The following is a 16867-nucleotide window of genomic DNA, read 5'->3' on the forward strand; positions in this document are numbered from 1 at the left end:
AAAGTATACAGATGTTAAGATTAATATAACTAAGAAGTGTTTAAAGTTTTAAGCCATAATTAGGAATTGTTTTTGAGATACGGTGCGACATGTGAAAAAAAAACCACCCCTGTTTTAGTTACAAAGTGCCGTAACTCAAAAAGTTTTATTCTTATTTTCACCAAAAAGTATACAGATCATTTGACCATCATAAGAAACAACTATCTTAAGTTTCATGAAATTTGGATAAGTCGTTCTTAAGTTACGGTGCGACATGTTTACGCCAAACGGACGGACAGACAGACGGACGGACAGACGGACTCCGGACATTAGTATACCATAATACGTCCCGTCAAAATTTTGACGGGCGTATAAAAATCCAAAGATGTGGTAGGAATATTAATATGACATTTAACATAAACTACAATTAAAATAAAGTAGTAGAATACAATTATCTTTTTTTTCCAGAGAAGTATGGTGTTTGCAATTTGTTTAGTCTGCTGTTCGGCCTTATATTTTTTGTGTTTCCTGTTATCTTTCTGTGTAATTAAAAGATTAACTATATCAACATAACAATTTATTTACAATCACGTTCATGTACCTGCACACAAACATAGAATACTTCATTATCACAACTAATGTATTTTTACAAATTCTCCATGTGAACACAGTTTTTAAAGCACTTATTCAGTACACACAACAGCTTTCTAAAACACAAGAACCTCTCAAGTTATTTTGCTTCTTAATTCCAAACATAAAAAACATTTAGAGAAGCCAGTGTCTACAATAATATCCTTTTGGTATTTGATCAGGTCTTCAATCCAATTACTTCTGGTCTAAATCACAATATACATCCAATCACAATTACTTCTGGTCTAAATCACAATATACATCCATTCACAATTACTTCTGGTCTAAATCACAATATACATCCATTCACAATTACTTCTGGTCTAAATCACAATATACATCCATTCACAATTACTTCTGGTCTAAATCACAATATACATCCATTCACAATTACTTCTGGTCTAAATCACAATATACATCCAATCACAATTACTTCTGGTCTAAATCACAATATACATCCAATCACAAGTCTGAAAGAACAAAATAAAATAAATCATAGATTCTGATGCAATATCCTTTATAATGTTTATATTCATTGGATAAAGTCATTAATTTTCATAGCATGCTATGAAAACGTATGCCAAGCGCAGACAATGTATGGCAGTTGTTAAATGTATGTTTTAAAGTTGTTTTCTATCAGTTTCATTAGAATGGATATTTGTATTGTACAAATGTATTTTATGCTTCGACGGCATCAATTAGGAATTTGATGGTGGCAAATTAAGTTTACTGGCTCCCAATTTAAATGTTTTTCCAACAGATACATTGATTGGTTGCTTTGTTGAAGTTTAATGTCACTTTCAGCTCTCTTAACTAGACCATGGGAACCAGTCTTTATTGAAGTAGAAAACAGTGTATACAAAGATAACAAGCAAGTCAATATTTAAATCAGAGTAAAATCTGCCTTGCAACAAGTAGAGTTCAAATTCACAACTTCAGAGTTGACAGGCTAGCGATCACTGCAGATGAACTACTTACTTCATTTTACATGATTATAAAGCATAAAAATAATTTTATTTTTTTAGTATAAATTTGCTATTTGGTATGTAAAGAAATAATTGATATCTTGTTTTTAATTTCGAATTTACAAATAGGACCTTCAAATTTTCAAACATTTCATTTTGGCAGTCCTAATGGCACAGAATTTGGGGGAAAAAAACTTTTCAACTATGGAAATTATTATATACTCCTGGTAAACTTGTTAGGTTGAGGTTGCCTGTAAAACATGTTTTGATTCTTAGAATTCTGTTGTATATTGTATATTAAGAGTGTGTGGCCATAGGACACAATGCTCCAACAGCAATATTTCACTTTCTTGTACAGATTTAAGAAGGTACATGTAATCAAATTAAACAAAGGTACCAACCTTACAGGACATGAGTAAGTTGTTACTGCCGTAGTCCTGAACAGAAGAAAACACAGCCTCTCCTTCACAGGTAGTACCATGCTGATTTATACCTTCTTCTAAAGAAGATTTAACATTGGCTAAGGTTATGCAGTCTTGCTACAATAGGAAACAAAGCATATAATTCTAATATCACTTGAGAAATAATACAGTTTGTCACATCTTGGTCAAACCATCTTAAGGTGTCAAAGTGCTGAGCTTGCAAAAAGCTAAAGCAAGTGCATCTAGAATGTATTAAATTAGCAAACATAAACAGTCAGTCAGTCACACACACAAATGATAACCTGCACTACAAATATTTGCAGACTAGAATCTTTAGCTTTTAAGGGGACATGACTTTTGTGTCGCTTGTCAAAAGACATTTTTTACCTTTATGTGTAGGTTTGTGTTGCACAATCTTAGGTTTTCTGTTCTATTTTTTGAAGACTGAAGTGAATTCTTTTGTCTTATTTCTTTGAATGAAATAATAAAATCAACGCTTTCTGGACTTATTTAATTTGTTATCTTCATAATGTTTTACAGAATAAAACCAAATGTTTTAAAACATTGCCTATTACTAGCACAACTTGTTTTGCAACTGTTCTAAATTTAACTAATTCAGTTCAAATAGACTTGAAAATAATTATTTGTCTTTTTGATTGAGGTCAGCCATTTCAATTGATATTTTATAGTGTGTCTTTTTATGTTGTAATGTTTCACTACTGTTTCAGGCTAGGCTGAAGGTTGGCTCCTGTCAAAACATTTAAACCTGCTGCATTTGTATGTCCCAAGTCAGGAGACTGTAGTTAGTTGGTGTGGTTCATAAGAGTTTCTCATTTTTTGTTTTTTATATAGATTAGACCGTTAGTTTTCCTGAATGAATTGTTTTACATTCTACCTTTTAAGGCTCTTTATAGCTTGCTATTTGGTTTGAGCAAAGGCTCCATGTTGAAGGCTGTACTTTGACTTATAATTGTTTACTTTTTACATGGAGAGTTTTTCTCATTTTTTGTTTTTTATATAAATTAGACTGTTAGTTTTCCTGAATTAATTGTTTTACATTCTCCCTTTTAAGGCTCTGTATAGCTTGCTATTTGGTTTGAGCAAAGGCTCCATGTTGAAGGCTGTACTTTGACTTATAATTGTTTACTTTTTACATGGAGAGTTTTCTCATTGGAACTCATACCACATCTCCTTATTTTTATTGAGTCACAAATTGTAATGGATTAGAAGTTTTGCCTACCTCTGTATCTATTCTCAACCCACATCGGCAAAATATTACACCCTTGTTCTGTAACAACTGACTTCTGGAGAGAAAAAAATAATTCAGTGAGTATAAAGAGATTTTATTCATAGAGTTTGGCTATAATTGTTATGTGTATCTAGTTACATAGAAAAGACACTCTAGACATCTTTTAGGTAGTTGTGTTGTTCTTTTGTTGCCTCATTGATCCTTCCTTATCTTTTGGTTCATACTTCTAAAAGCTAACTAATTTTTTTGTTAAAACCTTCAATCCTTCCCACTGTTCCTCATTGAAATAAACACGTGAAACTGCGAGCTACTGCTCACTAATGATACCCCCGTCGCAAAAGGATAATTTTAATATTGTAAAAAATATGCAGGTGTTTCGGTAAACAGGAAGTTGTTGAGTGATGAATCTGAAAACGCATCACACGGAATAGGTGACTTGTATAAATCCTGAAACCAAATTTCAGAAATCCTTGTATTGTAATTCCTGAGAAAAATGTGACGAAAATTTTCAACTTGGCTATCATGTGTAAAATCATACAAGTTTTCGGTAAACAGGAAGTTGTTGAGTGATGAATCTAAAAACGCATCACACGGTATAGCAGACTTATATAAACCCTGAAACCAAATTTCAGAAATCATTGTATTGCAGTTCCTGAGAAAAAATGTGATGAAAATTTTCAACTTGGTTATCATGCGTAAAATAATACAAGTGTTTGGTAAACAGGAAGTTGTCGAGTGATGAATCTGAAAACGCATCAAACGGTATAGCAGACTTATACAAACCCTGAAACCAAATTTCAGAGATCCTTGTTTTGTAGTTCTTGAGAAAAATGTTTTGTAGTTCTTGAGAAAAATGCGACGATAAATATTCATGGGACGGACGGACGGACGGACGGACAGACAGACAGAGGTAAAACAGTATACCCCCCTTTTTTCAAAGCGGGGGTATTAAGAAAAATGCGACGAAAAAAATATTCATGGGACAGATGGACGGACTGATGGACAGACAGAGGTAACACAGTATACCCCCCCTTTTTTCAAAGCGCGGGTATAATCAAATTAATGCTAATTAAGATGACTCGCATGCTATGATTTTTAATTTTAGTTTCTTGTGTATATTTCGGAGTTTAGTATGACAACCATTATCACTAAACTAGTATTCATTTTTATTTAGGGGCCAGCTGAAACACACCTACGGGTGCAGGAGTTTCTTGATGCATTGAAGACCCATTGGTGGCTAGGCCTTTGACTGTTTGACTGTTGTCTGCTATTTGGTCAGGTTGTTGTCTCCTTGACACATTCCCCTTTCCCACTTTATAATCCAAATGAGGTCACTACACTCATGACAATATCTTTTATCATAAAGCTTAAATCACATGGATCATTTAATAGTGGTTTGAGAACTATATTTTTATAAATTTGAATAAGTGAATTATTCTATTTATCTAATCTAGATCGGAAAAAAAAGCATGGACTTTAAATTCAATATTTTAACTCAAAATTGAATAAATTTGATAATGAGTAAGAATCTGTTTCTCTTTTGATTATCAAATTATACATTTTCATTATTGATATACAAAAAAAAATAAAAAAGTAAAAAATGATTCACTAAAATACTTTTAAACAATTTTTGTTAAGTTTGGAACATTTTTGACAATATGATAGCATACATAATGGTTTAATAGCCCAAAAATCTCTAGATCAGTATCCATCGTGAGATAATTAATTAAATTCTGACCAATGAAGAACTGAGATGAAAAGAACCACATCGGGATTGAATAAAAATAATTAACAAGTTAGGAAAAGGATAAATCTGGTAAAATTAGACAAATATATAATTTGTCATAGTACAAATGACTAACTTACTTTTGACAAAGAGGACATATAACTTCATCTGTACAAAGTCTTTCTATGGCTGTACATAATGATTTCTCTTCTTGTTGTAAACTGTTTTCATATTCATCAATCATTGTTTTCTCTGCAAAACAAAAATAGAAGAAACCTTATAAATTTTGAGATATATTACTGTTGAGGTATAGCATAAGGAATTACAAAAATTGGTATGTTCTGTAATAAACCAAACAGAATGAAAAAACAACTTTACATTTAAAAAGGTTCCCAGCACAATGAGTGACCTTTTTTAATCCTATTTCACTAATACAAACATTTTTGAAAAAGTTTGAACAATGTTTATTTTAATATCTGATTTCTGTATAGTACAATTTTTTTTGAATGATTGTTGTTTGTTAAACATCAAAAAATGTGTGCGCAATCAATGTAACAAGTTAAGTGACATTACATTTCAACAGACTTTTGATATACAATTATGAAGTACATACATACACAACATATATATATATATATATATTTTTTTTTTTTTTTAAAAACCACATAAATTATCATAGACAAGCAGAACTTTTCCTATCTGCCAAATAACTTTCTGCAAGATGTTTCTCTGTAAAAAAAATACATATCTATTTGTTGATCTTATCAATTTTTTGCTCAAATTACCTGTAAAATTTGTTACCTTTTAACCAAATTTGACGTGATATTTAATCTGATTAATCAAAAGAAATTAAACCCTAGTCATTAGTAAACCTTAGATACACAAGAGTGCACATGCTGAAATGTCTCACCTTCTATACTAATCATTGATATTATGTTGATAGTCCTAAGTATAAAGCTAAGCTTTATTACAACTGTCACATAAACTTAACATTAACCAAGATAACTAAACAAAGACCAATGAACCTTGAAAAAGAGGTCCAGGTCAGATGAACCATGCCAGGCAGACAGGTACAGCTAACAATGCTTCTATACAACATATATAGTTGACACATTACTTATAGTTTAAGAACTAGAGGCTCTAAAGAGCCTGTGTCGCTCACCTTGGTCTTGTGCATATTAAACAATGGACACGGATAAATTCATGACATAATTGTGTTTTGGTGATAGTGATGTGTTTGTAGATCTTACTTTACTGAACATTCTTGTTGCTACAATTATCTCTATCTATAATGAACTTGGCCCAGTAATTACAGTGGAAAATATTTTCTAAAAATTAACAAAAATTTATGAAAAGTGTTAAAAATTAACTATAAAGGGCAATAACTCCTTAAGGGGTCAATTGACTATTTTGGTCATGTAAACTTATTTGTAGATCTTATTTTGCTGAACGTTATTGCTGTATACAGTTTATCTCTATCTATAATAATATTCAAGATAACAAAAAACGGCAAAATTTCCTTAAAATTACCAATTCAGGACAGTAACCTAACAACGGGTTATCCGATCCATGTGAAAACATCAGGGCAGATAGATCTTGACCTGATAAACAATTAAACCCTGTCAGATTTTCTCTTAATGCTTCGGTTTTTGAGTTATAAGCCAAAAACGGTATTTTACCCCTATGTTCTATTATTAGCCGTGGCAGCCATTTTGGTTGATTGGCCAGGTCACGTCACACATTTTTTAAACAAGTTACCCCAATGATGACTGTGGTCAAGTTAAGTTTAATTTGGCCCAGTAGTTTCAGAGAAGAAGATTTTTGTAAAAGATTACTAAGATTTACGAAAAAATGGTTAAAAATTGACTATAAAGGGCAATAACTCCTTCAGGGGTCAACTGACCATTTTGGTCATGCTGACTTATTTGTAAATCTTACTTTGCTGAACATTATTGCTGTTTACAGTTTATCTCTATCTATAATAATATTCAAGATAATAACCAAAAAGAGCAAAATTTCCTTAAAATTACCAATTCAGGGGCAGCAACCCAACAACAGGTTGTCCGATTCATCTGAAAATTTCAGGACAGATAGATCTTGACCTGATAAACACTTTTACCGCATGTCAGATTGCTCTAAATGCTTTGGTTTTTGAGTTATAAGCCAAAAACTGCATTTTACCCCTATGTTCTATTTTTAGCCATGGTGGCAATCTTGGTTGGTTGACCGGGTCACGCCACACATTTTTAAACTAGATATCCCAAATATGATTGTGGCCAAGTTTGGATTAATTTGGCCCAGTAGTTTCAGAGGAGAAGATTTTTGTAAAAGATTACTAAGATTTAGGAAAAATGGTTAAAAATTGACTATAAAGGTCAATAACTCCTAAAGGGGTCAACTGACCATTATGGTCATGTTGACTTATTTGTAAATCTTACTTTGCTGAACATTATTGCAGTTTACAGTTTATCTCTATAATAATATTCAAGATAATAGCCAAAAACAGCAAAAATTACCTAAAATTACCAGTTCAGGGGCAGCAACCCAATAACGGGTTGTCGGATTCATCTGAAAATTTGAGGGCAGATAGATCTTCACCTGATAAACAATTTTACCCCATGTCAGATTTGCTCTAAATGCTTTGGTTTTTGAGTTATAAGCCAAAAACTGCATTTTACCCCTATATTCTATTTTTAGCCATGGCGGCCATCTTGGTTGGTTGGCCGGATCACGCCACACATTTTTTAAACTAGATACCCCAATGATGATTGTGGCCAAGTTTGGTTTAATTTGGCCCAGTAGTTTCAGAGGAGAAGATTTTTGTAAAAGTTAACGACGACGGACGACGGACGCCAAGTGATGGGAAAAGCTCACTTGGCCCTTCGGGCCAGGTGAGCTAAAAATAGACCAAAACACAAAAACTTAACACTGTGCAATGAACCGTGAAAATGAGGTCACGGTTAAATAAAACCTGCTCGACGACATAAAGATCATAAAATATTTCCATACACCAAATATAGTTGACCTATGGCATATAGCATTAGATAAAAAGACCAAAACTCAAAAAGTTAACTTTGACCACTGAACCATGAAAATGAGGTCAAGGTCACATGACATCTGCCCGCTAGACATGTACACTTAACAATCATTCCATACAACAAATATAGTAGACCTATTGCATATGGTATGAGAAAAACAGACCAAAACACAAAAATTTAACTATAACCACTGAACCATGATGAAAATGAGGTCAAGGTCAGATGACACCTGCCAGTTGGACATGTACACCTTACAGTCCTTCCATACACCGAATATACTAGCCCTATTGCTTATAGTATCTGAGATATGGACTTGACCACCAAAACTTAACCTTGTTCACTGATCCATGAAATGAGGTCGAGGTCAAGTGAAAACTGTCTGACAGACAGGAGGACCTTGCAAGGTACGCACATATCAAATATAGTTATCCTATTACTTATAATAAGAGAGAATTCAACATTACAAAAAATTTGAACTTTTTTTTCAAGTGGTCACTGAACCATGAAAATGAGGTCAAGGACATTGGACATGTGACCGCCGGATCACTTTCCCTATGTCGAGCTTTCTGCAACAAAAGTTGCAGGCTCAACAAAAAATTGTGCACTTATATTACTGCCAAAATATTCCACGTACCTTCTTGGATCAGCTCTTGTTGAATGTCATCAAAATATGTTACATATTCATCAACATCGAAGTCTAATTTGTCTGTTTCCATCTAGAAAGAAGTAAATGAGTTTGAATCTAGCATATATTTAACACACATATTTGTAATTACACAAACAAACAAAACATTTTGTTTTATGTTTCTATGTACCAGTATATGTTCTTATACAGGCATTTATCTGTACTAAATATAAATGTGCACGTCCCATATCAGAAATATCATTAGTCTTGTACATATTATTTGGGATTGTATGTTGTAATTATTTCATGTTTTTTGTTTTTTGTTGTTTGTTAATTGAAATTTTTCATAGTTTTATTATTTTTTTCTGGAACTTTTTGTATAATTAATAGATTAACATATTTAATGACTACAGCATGTTGACCTCTGTCTTTTGGTCATTTGTGTTCAGTTGCTACCCTAATATTCACATCTCTAATTATTCCTCAACCGTTAAAAAGGAAAACAAGAGTGCACACACTGAAATGTCTCGCCTTCTTTACTAATCATTGATATTATGTTGATAGTCCTAAGTATAAAGCTTTATTACAACTGTCACATAAACTTAACATTAACCAAGATAGCTAAACAAAGACCAATGAACCATGAAAATGAGGTCAAGGTCAGATGAACCATGCCAGGCAGACATGTACAGCTAACAAAAGTTCCATACAACAAATATAGTTGACCTATTACTTATAGTTTAAGAAAAATAGACCAAAACACAAAAACTTAACACTGTGTAATGAACCGTGCAATTGAGGTCATGGTCAAATAAACCTGCGGGACTGACATATAGATCATAATATATTTCCATACACCAAATATAGCTGACCTTTGGCATATAAAATTAGATAAAAAGACCAAAACTTAAAAACTTAACTTTGACCACTGAACCATGAAAATGAGGTCAAGGTCAGATGACATCTGCCCACTAGACATGTACACCTTACAATCATTCCATACAACAAATATAGTAGACCTATTGCATAAAGTATGAGAAAAACAGACCAAAACACAAAAACTTAACTATAACCACTGAACCATGAAAATGAGGTCAAGGTCAGATGACACCTGCCAGTTGGACATGTACACCTTCCAGTCCTTCCATACACCAAATATACTAGCCCTATTGCTTATAGTATCTGAGATATGGACTTGACCACCAAAACTTAACCTTGTTCACTGATCCATGAAATGAGGTCGAGGTCAAGTGAAAACTGTCTGACGGGCATGAGGACCTTGTAAGGTACGCACATACCAAATATAGTTATCCTATTACTTATAATAAGAGAGAATTCAACATTACAAAAATTCTGAACTTTTTTTTCAAGTGGTCACTGAACCATGAAAATGAGGTCAAGGACATTGGACATGTGACTGACGGAAACTTCGTAACATGAGGCATCTATATACAAAGTATGAAGCATCCAGGTCTTTCACCTTCTAAAATATAAACCTTTTAAGAAGTTAGCTAACGCCGCCGCCGGATCACTATCCCTATGTCGAGCTTTCTGCAACAAAAGTTGCAGGCTCGACAAAAATCAAGAAAAACTGAGTAAAAGGTTATTCAATAAACATCTGTAACAGAATGTGTTAAATATGGGATTCATTTAATTTGTAGCCATTTGTAATTCATGTTTTTCAATGAAATGCCAGATATAAAAACTTTTACCTCAATATCATCAAAAGTAGGTGACCCCTGAAATGACCTTTGTATTATCTTCAGTTCCTCTCTCATTAACTCATGTATAAAGTTATCATTTGCATCCTTTTCCATTTCTTTACTGTTTATACCACGGAATCGGTCCTGAAACTTGGACCTGCTTTGTCTCAATCTGTCCAAACATCTCTGAATTAAGAATAATATGTAATTATCTCCCTTACAAAATATCAGAAAACAGCCAGTGCTTACTGCCATAACACTATCTTGTTTAATTATCATACCAAGACTCAGAAATCCAATATTAGATTAAATGTTTTGAGCACCAATTTTTCTGTGTTCTGAGCTAATCAAGCTTTTATAACAGAAAGGCATAGCCTTCATAGTCAATTAAAAGTATAGTCATTGATTCATTTTTTAGTTTTGTGAGACAATAATGGTACAAAATAGTTTTATGATTGTCTTGTTCTTTTCTTAAATGTTTATTTGTTATGCTGTAGGCAAATTAAAGCAACTTAACATTAAGAAAGCTTCAGCTCTTGTCTGCTCTTGTCTGCTCTTTGCCTTTGGTCGGGTTGTTGTCTCTTTGACACATTCCCCATTTTCATTCTCAATTTATTGTACTCAAAATGTACATGTGAAAGAATTAAAAAGTAGTGAAAATTTTATGGATAATATCCTGATAATATAGGTTTTATAATCATGATAATGCCTATTATTTCTGGGGGTTTTTCATTGGCATTGCACTTCTAACTTCTTCAAAGCATTTAGATGCTTGACATTTTTTACTTTGAACTAGCTTTCAATAAATTCTTTACTCTTAAAGTGTGACTTTGAGTCTTTTGTTTGTTGTTACTTGTTTGTATTTTACTATCAATCTTGCAACTAAGTTGTAATTCTGCTGTCTATTTATTTAGTTTCTTTTTATACTGTGCTGAAACATAACTGTCCAAGTAAGAGAGTTGTCACGATTCACAAAAAAAATAAATGCCAAAAAACATTAGGGGAGAGGTTAAAAAAACAGTAGGTAAGGAAACCCTAAACACAAGAATTTTTTTTATTTAAGCCAAACCCATTAAATGGCAGATGGTCTTGAAACTGCCTGCCCTTCTATATGCATGTCAGACATTTATGTTGGTTTGGTCAGATAGGCTTTGCTGTGTTTCTAACAAACCAAACATGACTAACGTATTTAGTCTTTTTGCCTTACAATCATGACAATATCAATTTTCTCATACATGTAGGCATTTATAGCTTGCTGTTCGGTGTAAGCCAATGCTCTGTGTTGAAGACCATACTTTGACCTAAAATGGTTTACTTTTACAAATTGTGACTTGGATGGAGAGTTGTCTCATTAGCACTCATCAGTCAGGGAACTTACTGATATAAGTGATTTTTAAATCACTTATTTGAGTAGCAAATTCGAGGTTTTGTCACAAATTGGGATTTTGTAGTTTTTTCAAAATTTTAAACACATAGGTTTAAATAATATCTTTTAATTAGTAAAATTAAAAAAATATGAACTTTTTGCTTCTTTTACGTAGCAAGGTTTATGCCTTTGATGCTATCATTTAGCTGAAAATTCTATTTTAGTTGAAAAAATGCTATAATAATGGCTTTACATAATGAACTGATACTTTCTTAAAAGATTTTTCACAGTGCTCAGTGGGAGTATTTTTCCTGTGAAGTTCAAGGTTTCAATTGTTTAAGTAAGTCCCCTGACTGCTCATACCATATCTTCTGATAGCTATTTCAATCAGAGACTTATTTAAGTACCTTTCTATAAGTCTCTTTCCATGGTGGCGTTTTAGCTTTGTACATGTCCCTGTGGTTCTTTTTTGTCTTTTCACTTCCAGACATACTTCTTTATCTGGCAAAATAAATAAAACACATTTAAGGCCAATTAAAATTAATTGATAGATTTTCATCCCCGCCCGCCCCGATTTTTTTTATTTTGAAAAATTTATGATTTCCGGATTTTGTTCATTTCCGTTACCGGTAACTGTCAATAATTTCGTTTCATCCGAACTTCCTGTTACACATTTCGGTTTTCATATTTCTTGTTTCGATTACTTTAAAACGATAATGTTGACAAATTCTACTGCTCAATGATGACAATATCATCTAGGGAGAATAGAGATAGATTACCAGAAGGGCATGAAATATTTGGGTTACGAGTAATACGCTGTGTCCAAGAACGCAAATCGCGGTATGTCACAAATTGGAAATTTCTGTCATTAGAAAACCGTGGATTTTTTTTAATAAAACATTGACTTTGTGTCAGCAAATTTGGGCTCTGAAAAATTTCAAAAGCGCAAGAATCGTGGAAAACATTGGTAGAAAAAAAAATAACTGGATTAATTAAAGAAACTGACAAAAGCACGAACTTGTTAGATCTATGACCGTATATTGAGTTCAAAAAGTCGGCAAACATACACATTGTGTTATAGAAAGCCCTTTAATAGATTTACCCATGGCTATTGTTTTTGTTTAAAAACACCAAATACCCTTAAAAGAGTCATTAAACAACTTCATGTTTTACATTGTAATTATATTTGCTTCAGTCTTGTATAACTTAAGAATCTTTAAAGCACAACCCTACTAGTCTATTACCAACACTGTTTGAGTTCTCATTTCATTCATAATACTTGTGTTGCATACCATTGCATTTGCATAATTTTATGGGGACTACAAACCATCGCTTAAAAAGTAGTCCAACTGAATAGAGAATTTCTCCATGATTTTACTGTTTACTGGAAATAGGTTTCTAAAGTAGCAATGGCATGTAGACTGTCGTTGCCAATCAGAGATATTTATTTAAGAATTTGAAAAATTATGTACGATTCTTTATACATGTTTACACATGTACATGGTGTAAGCTAATTGTAACACTTGCATATATATGAAGTTCACGTCGCAAGAAGGTCTCATATTAAATAAAATTTAAAAAATAAAATCCTCCCACCCGCCCCATTTTTTTCAAAATTTTGGATGAAAATCTACTAATTAATTTTAGTTGGCCTAAGCTGTATATATTTACAACATATAAATCATAAGGCATCTTTTAAGTGTGTGTGTGTGTGTGTTTGAAACTTAACATGGATTAAATACCAATTAATGGAGGAAAATACCCATTCAAGAGAATCCGTTCTCCAACCTGTTAATGCTGAAAGCATTGTCATTACATTGATGTGTGCCCATGACAATGCTTACAAAGATACAATATTTGTTTTTATTGCTGTAAATTGAAACCTGATATGTCATGTATGTGTCATTTGAACAGGGCTTTCAAAAGGGTCATATTGTCCAGACTTGACTGATGACTGATAAATTCTTATCTTGATTTGTTGAGCAGAGCCTGCATGATCATGACATAAAATGTATATGTAGGTTTGCCATTTCAACATAATTAAGGTTTATTTTTACTGATCATGATGTTAATGCAATCTTTTTGACCTGACCTTTAGCGTTAAAAAGCCACACATTGCCAGCATAAAAGTGATATTATGAATAAGTACTGTACTATCAAAACAAACCCTACTATAATATGCCCTCATTACAATCAAGCAGTGTTCTCCCCAGAAATTTTGGATAGCATCACATTTTGCGTAAAAAAAATAACTGTATTTTTTTTTTAATGTCATTTGTCGCGTCGCGTTGATGCTCTTTTTCCTTTATATGTTTTAGTTTATATTGTTCAATTCATAACTGAGAATACAATTAAACTATAACAACAAAAACAGTTGTTTCAGTTTATGTTTTCTTTATTCATTTATAGTTACAGAATTATTTTTTTCCTCTTGTGCCAAATAAAAATAAATATGTGCTTTCAGTTACCCAACAATAAGTCAAATGAATGAATGGTTCATTATAGTGCAACCTGTATATATATACAAAACTAAATATCTAGTACACAAAATTAACTATTTTTTTTATATTATATTATGTAAAGATAAAGTAGCAAAAAAAATATCAATTTAAAAACTTTTTTTATCATGTTTATGAAATTCATTGTTTCATGGCACTGAATGAATTAGTCCCAGTTGTGTCTTATCTTTACATCAAAATGATACGTATTTTCAACAAAGTTATCTAACAAATAGTCTATTAATGCGTAGTTTTCTCTATTGGTATATTTTTTCTGTCTACCGTCCGTCTGTTGTCATTATCATGAAAATGCGGATTTTTGTCATATCTGGTCCGGTTCCGATCCGTAGTTTACACAAAAATGTGCAATGGCGGCCGTAGAAAAATTTACGAAAATGAGTCCGAGAATAAACATTGTTTGACAAGAGATTGTGAATTAATAAGACGCTTTTAATGCATTAAATGAATTAAACATAAACTTAAGCCAATTATGATCACTTTTTAAAGAAGTATAAAATTTATTTTAGCTCAAAACCAAAATTCTCGCTCTCGTATTACCGGAAGAGAAAGAAAGTATTTTTTGGAGAGTTGTACAAATAAAAGACCTTTAAAAAAAAAAATTGTTTTAATCTTCGAAATTTCGTAATACAAAACAAAGATTTCGAATTGTTTTTGTGATTGCATTTTTCCATGTCGAAATTGGTGATTGCAGACACGTGGTATTAGTCATGTCACAAGTGTCAGCTTGGGATAGTCGCATCCAAACAGTTATCACCCTGAGGGCAATTAAAACCTGGCTATTTAATCTCTTAATTGCCTTTAGTGTCCGACTTAAAAAAGGGATTACAATTAAAGGTGATATAATTTTTATGATCATAATCGATAATAGATGAAAGTTCAAAATTGAGGACAAGTAAAATAGCATCTTCAAAATAATTATAGCGTCGCGGGAATTATTATAGCATCACGGTGAAAAAACGGCCTGGGGAGAACACTAAATCAAGGTTAGTAAGTTGTCTTGAAATTTAACTGTTCAAGTGACAGGTAATTTATTTTTTACCTGACATTGCTGTTCTATCTAATGTTGATGTCTTAAATTTAAATAATTTCCACGTAATTAATAATTATATTATCAAAACGATTCATACCATCAGAAATACGTGTTAAAATATATGATTTGAAGAAAAGAAAAAGGTAGTAATCATGGCAATAAAAATTTTAAGCAAAATTGTATATTGTATATACATGATTTATTAAATATTTCGTATTTCGTATATATTACCAGAATTGCCTTCAAGCAAATGTTAAGGGAATACATTCAAGATTAGAAAAAAATGTCCAGCCAGGGTAACTTTTTCTCAGCATGCTCAGAGGGCACTCTTCGCGCAATTGGCTACATTTTAAGGGAAACCTTTGCACGGAGGACAACACAATATTAAGGCACTCTCTAAATAGATATTAAGGCATTGTAATGAAAACAGAGAATTATTAAGATTAAGAGTTTATTAAGAAATAAGAATTCTAGAAAATGGATAGGTTTAAATCATGTGACGTTACTCATGTTAGTCCAGTGTTGTCATTAGTTTTTTTCTGAATAAAGGCTATCCATCAGTGTGTCCAAGGGCCGCTTACTCTTCTGCAGAGGCGGATTTAGGGGGGGGGGCCCCTTTTCGGGAAAAAAATTGGTTGCTTATATAGGGAATCACTGAAGCGTGACTAAAGTGGGCCCCCTCTTAGGCAGTCAGTGGGCCCCCACTTATGAAAATTTCTAGATCCGCCACTGTTCTGGGTCCTTACATGTATGGTCACACCACTGGGATCATGAATGTATGGTCATAATACTTTGATCATGCATGTATGGTCACACCAATGTGATCATGCATGTATAACACCACTGTGATTATGTATGTATGGTCTCACCAATATAATGTGATCACGTATATATGGTCACACCAATGTGATCATGTAAATTTTGCTCTTATAGTAGATGACTGTTTAAAAAAAAACAAATTTCATTGGTTTATTTTGATAATTACAAAATTAAGTAGAACGGCTATAATCAGGACAGGGCCTAAAGAAAACAAGTGAGTCTCATTGGGGTCTAAACATGATGCTGTTTTGGACGATTTTTTTAAGTGTGACACGTGAAAGCCGAATAATTATGCGTGAAAACAGTAAAGAAAGTAAGGCTGGACACAGGAAATTACATGCGCTAATATGGGGCTGCGAGAAGCGGGATACAGGATTCTCGATAAACAACATGCAGGATTCAGGGATCAGACCCACCCCCCAAATGAGACGAGTATATTAGAACAGTATATTTTGCCATGGATAGAAAACCAGTGAATGTGATTTAATATTTGACTGCATGGACTGAGAGTGTGTGAGTCTGTGACAGGTCGACACTAGTAATAGTATACAGACAATTGTATTAAAATTTGAGTTTGACAGCTTTTGGATATAATAAATGTCACATTGATTGACACTTAAACAGCAATAGCTACTGTTGGGGGATACACAATAAAATTCTTTGCCCTACCAGAAATGTAAATTTCCCGCGAAAGTGTCTTGTCAAAGTAAGGAAGTAGAGTTATTTCCCCTGAACACAGATGTTGTGACGTAAACCACAACAGGTGTCTGAAAATGACCTGAGGACTTGATTGTAA

The 16867-nt window shown here is 32.8% G+C and overlaps 1 protein-coding gene across 1 annotated transcript; it reads right to left on the reverse strand.

The window, feature by feature from the left end:
* Positions 1 to 543: 543 nt before the first annotated feature.
* Positions 544 to 16843, reverse strand: LOC143075386 (RPA-interacting protein B-like). Its single transcript, XM_076250775.1, has 8 exons — positions 16741 to 16843; positions 12111 to 12204; positions 10347 to 10523; positions 8644 to 8725; positions 5112 to 5223; positions 3237 to 3300; positions 1976 to 2113; positions 544 to 1079 (listed from the first exon to the last, which is right to left on the reverse strand). The coding sequence occupies exons 2-8, from the start codon at positions 12192 to 12194 to the stop codon at positions 1050 to 1052; spliced, it is 687 nt and encodes a 228-aa protein (XP_076106890.1). The 5' UTR covers positions 12195 to 12204; positions 16741 to 16843; the 3' UTR covers positions 544 to 1049.
* Positions 16844 to 16867: the final 24 nt, after the last annotated feature.

This window comes from Mytilus galloprovincialis, chromosome 5 (assembly GCF_965363235.1).
Source record: "Mytilus galloprovincialis chromosome 5, xbMytGall1.hap1.1, whole genome shotgun sequence".
NCBI lineage: Eukaryota > Metazoa > Mollusca > Bivalvia > Mytilida > Mytilidae > Mytilus > Mytilus galloprovincialis.

What these genes read in the sequence shown, in the direction of transcription:
- LOC143075386 (XM_076250775.1), bottom strand. Translation starts at nt 12,194, where the DNA reads ATGTCTGGAAGTGAAAAGACAAAAAAGAACCACAGGGACATGTACAAA. An exon ending in ACAAGAGCTGATCCAAGAAG is followed by an intron (nt 5,224 to 8,643) that starts GTACGTGGAATA and finishes TTTGTTTTGCAG; the next exon opens with AGAAAACAATGATTGATGAA. An exon ending in ATATGTCCTCTTTGTCAAAA is followed by an intron (nt 3,301 to 5,111) that starts GTAAGTTAGTCA and finishes TTTTCTCTCCAG; the next exon opens with AAGTCAGTTGTTACAGAACA.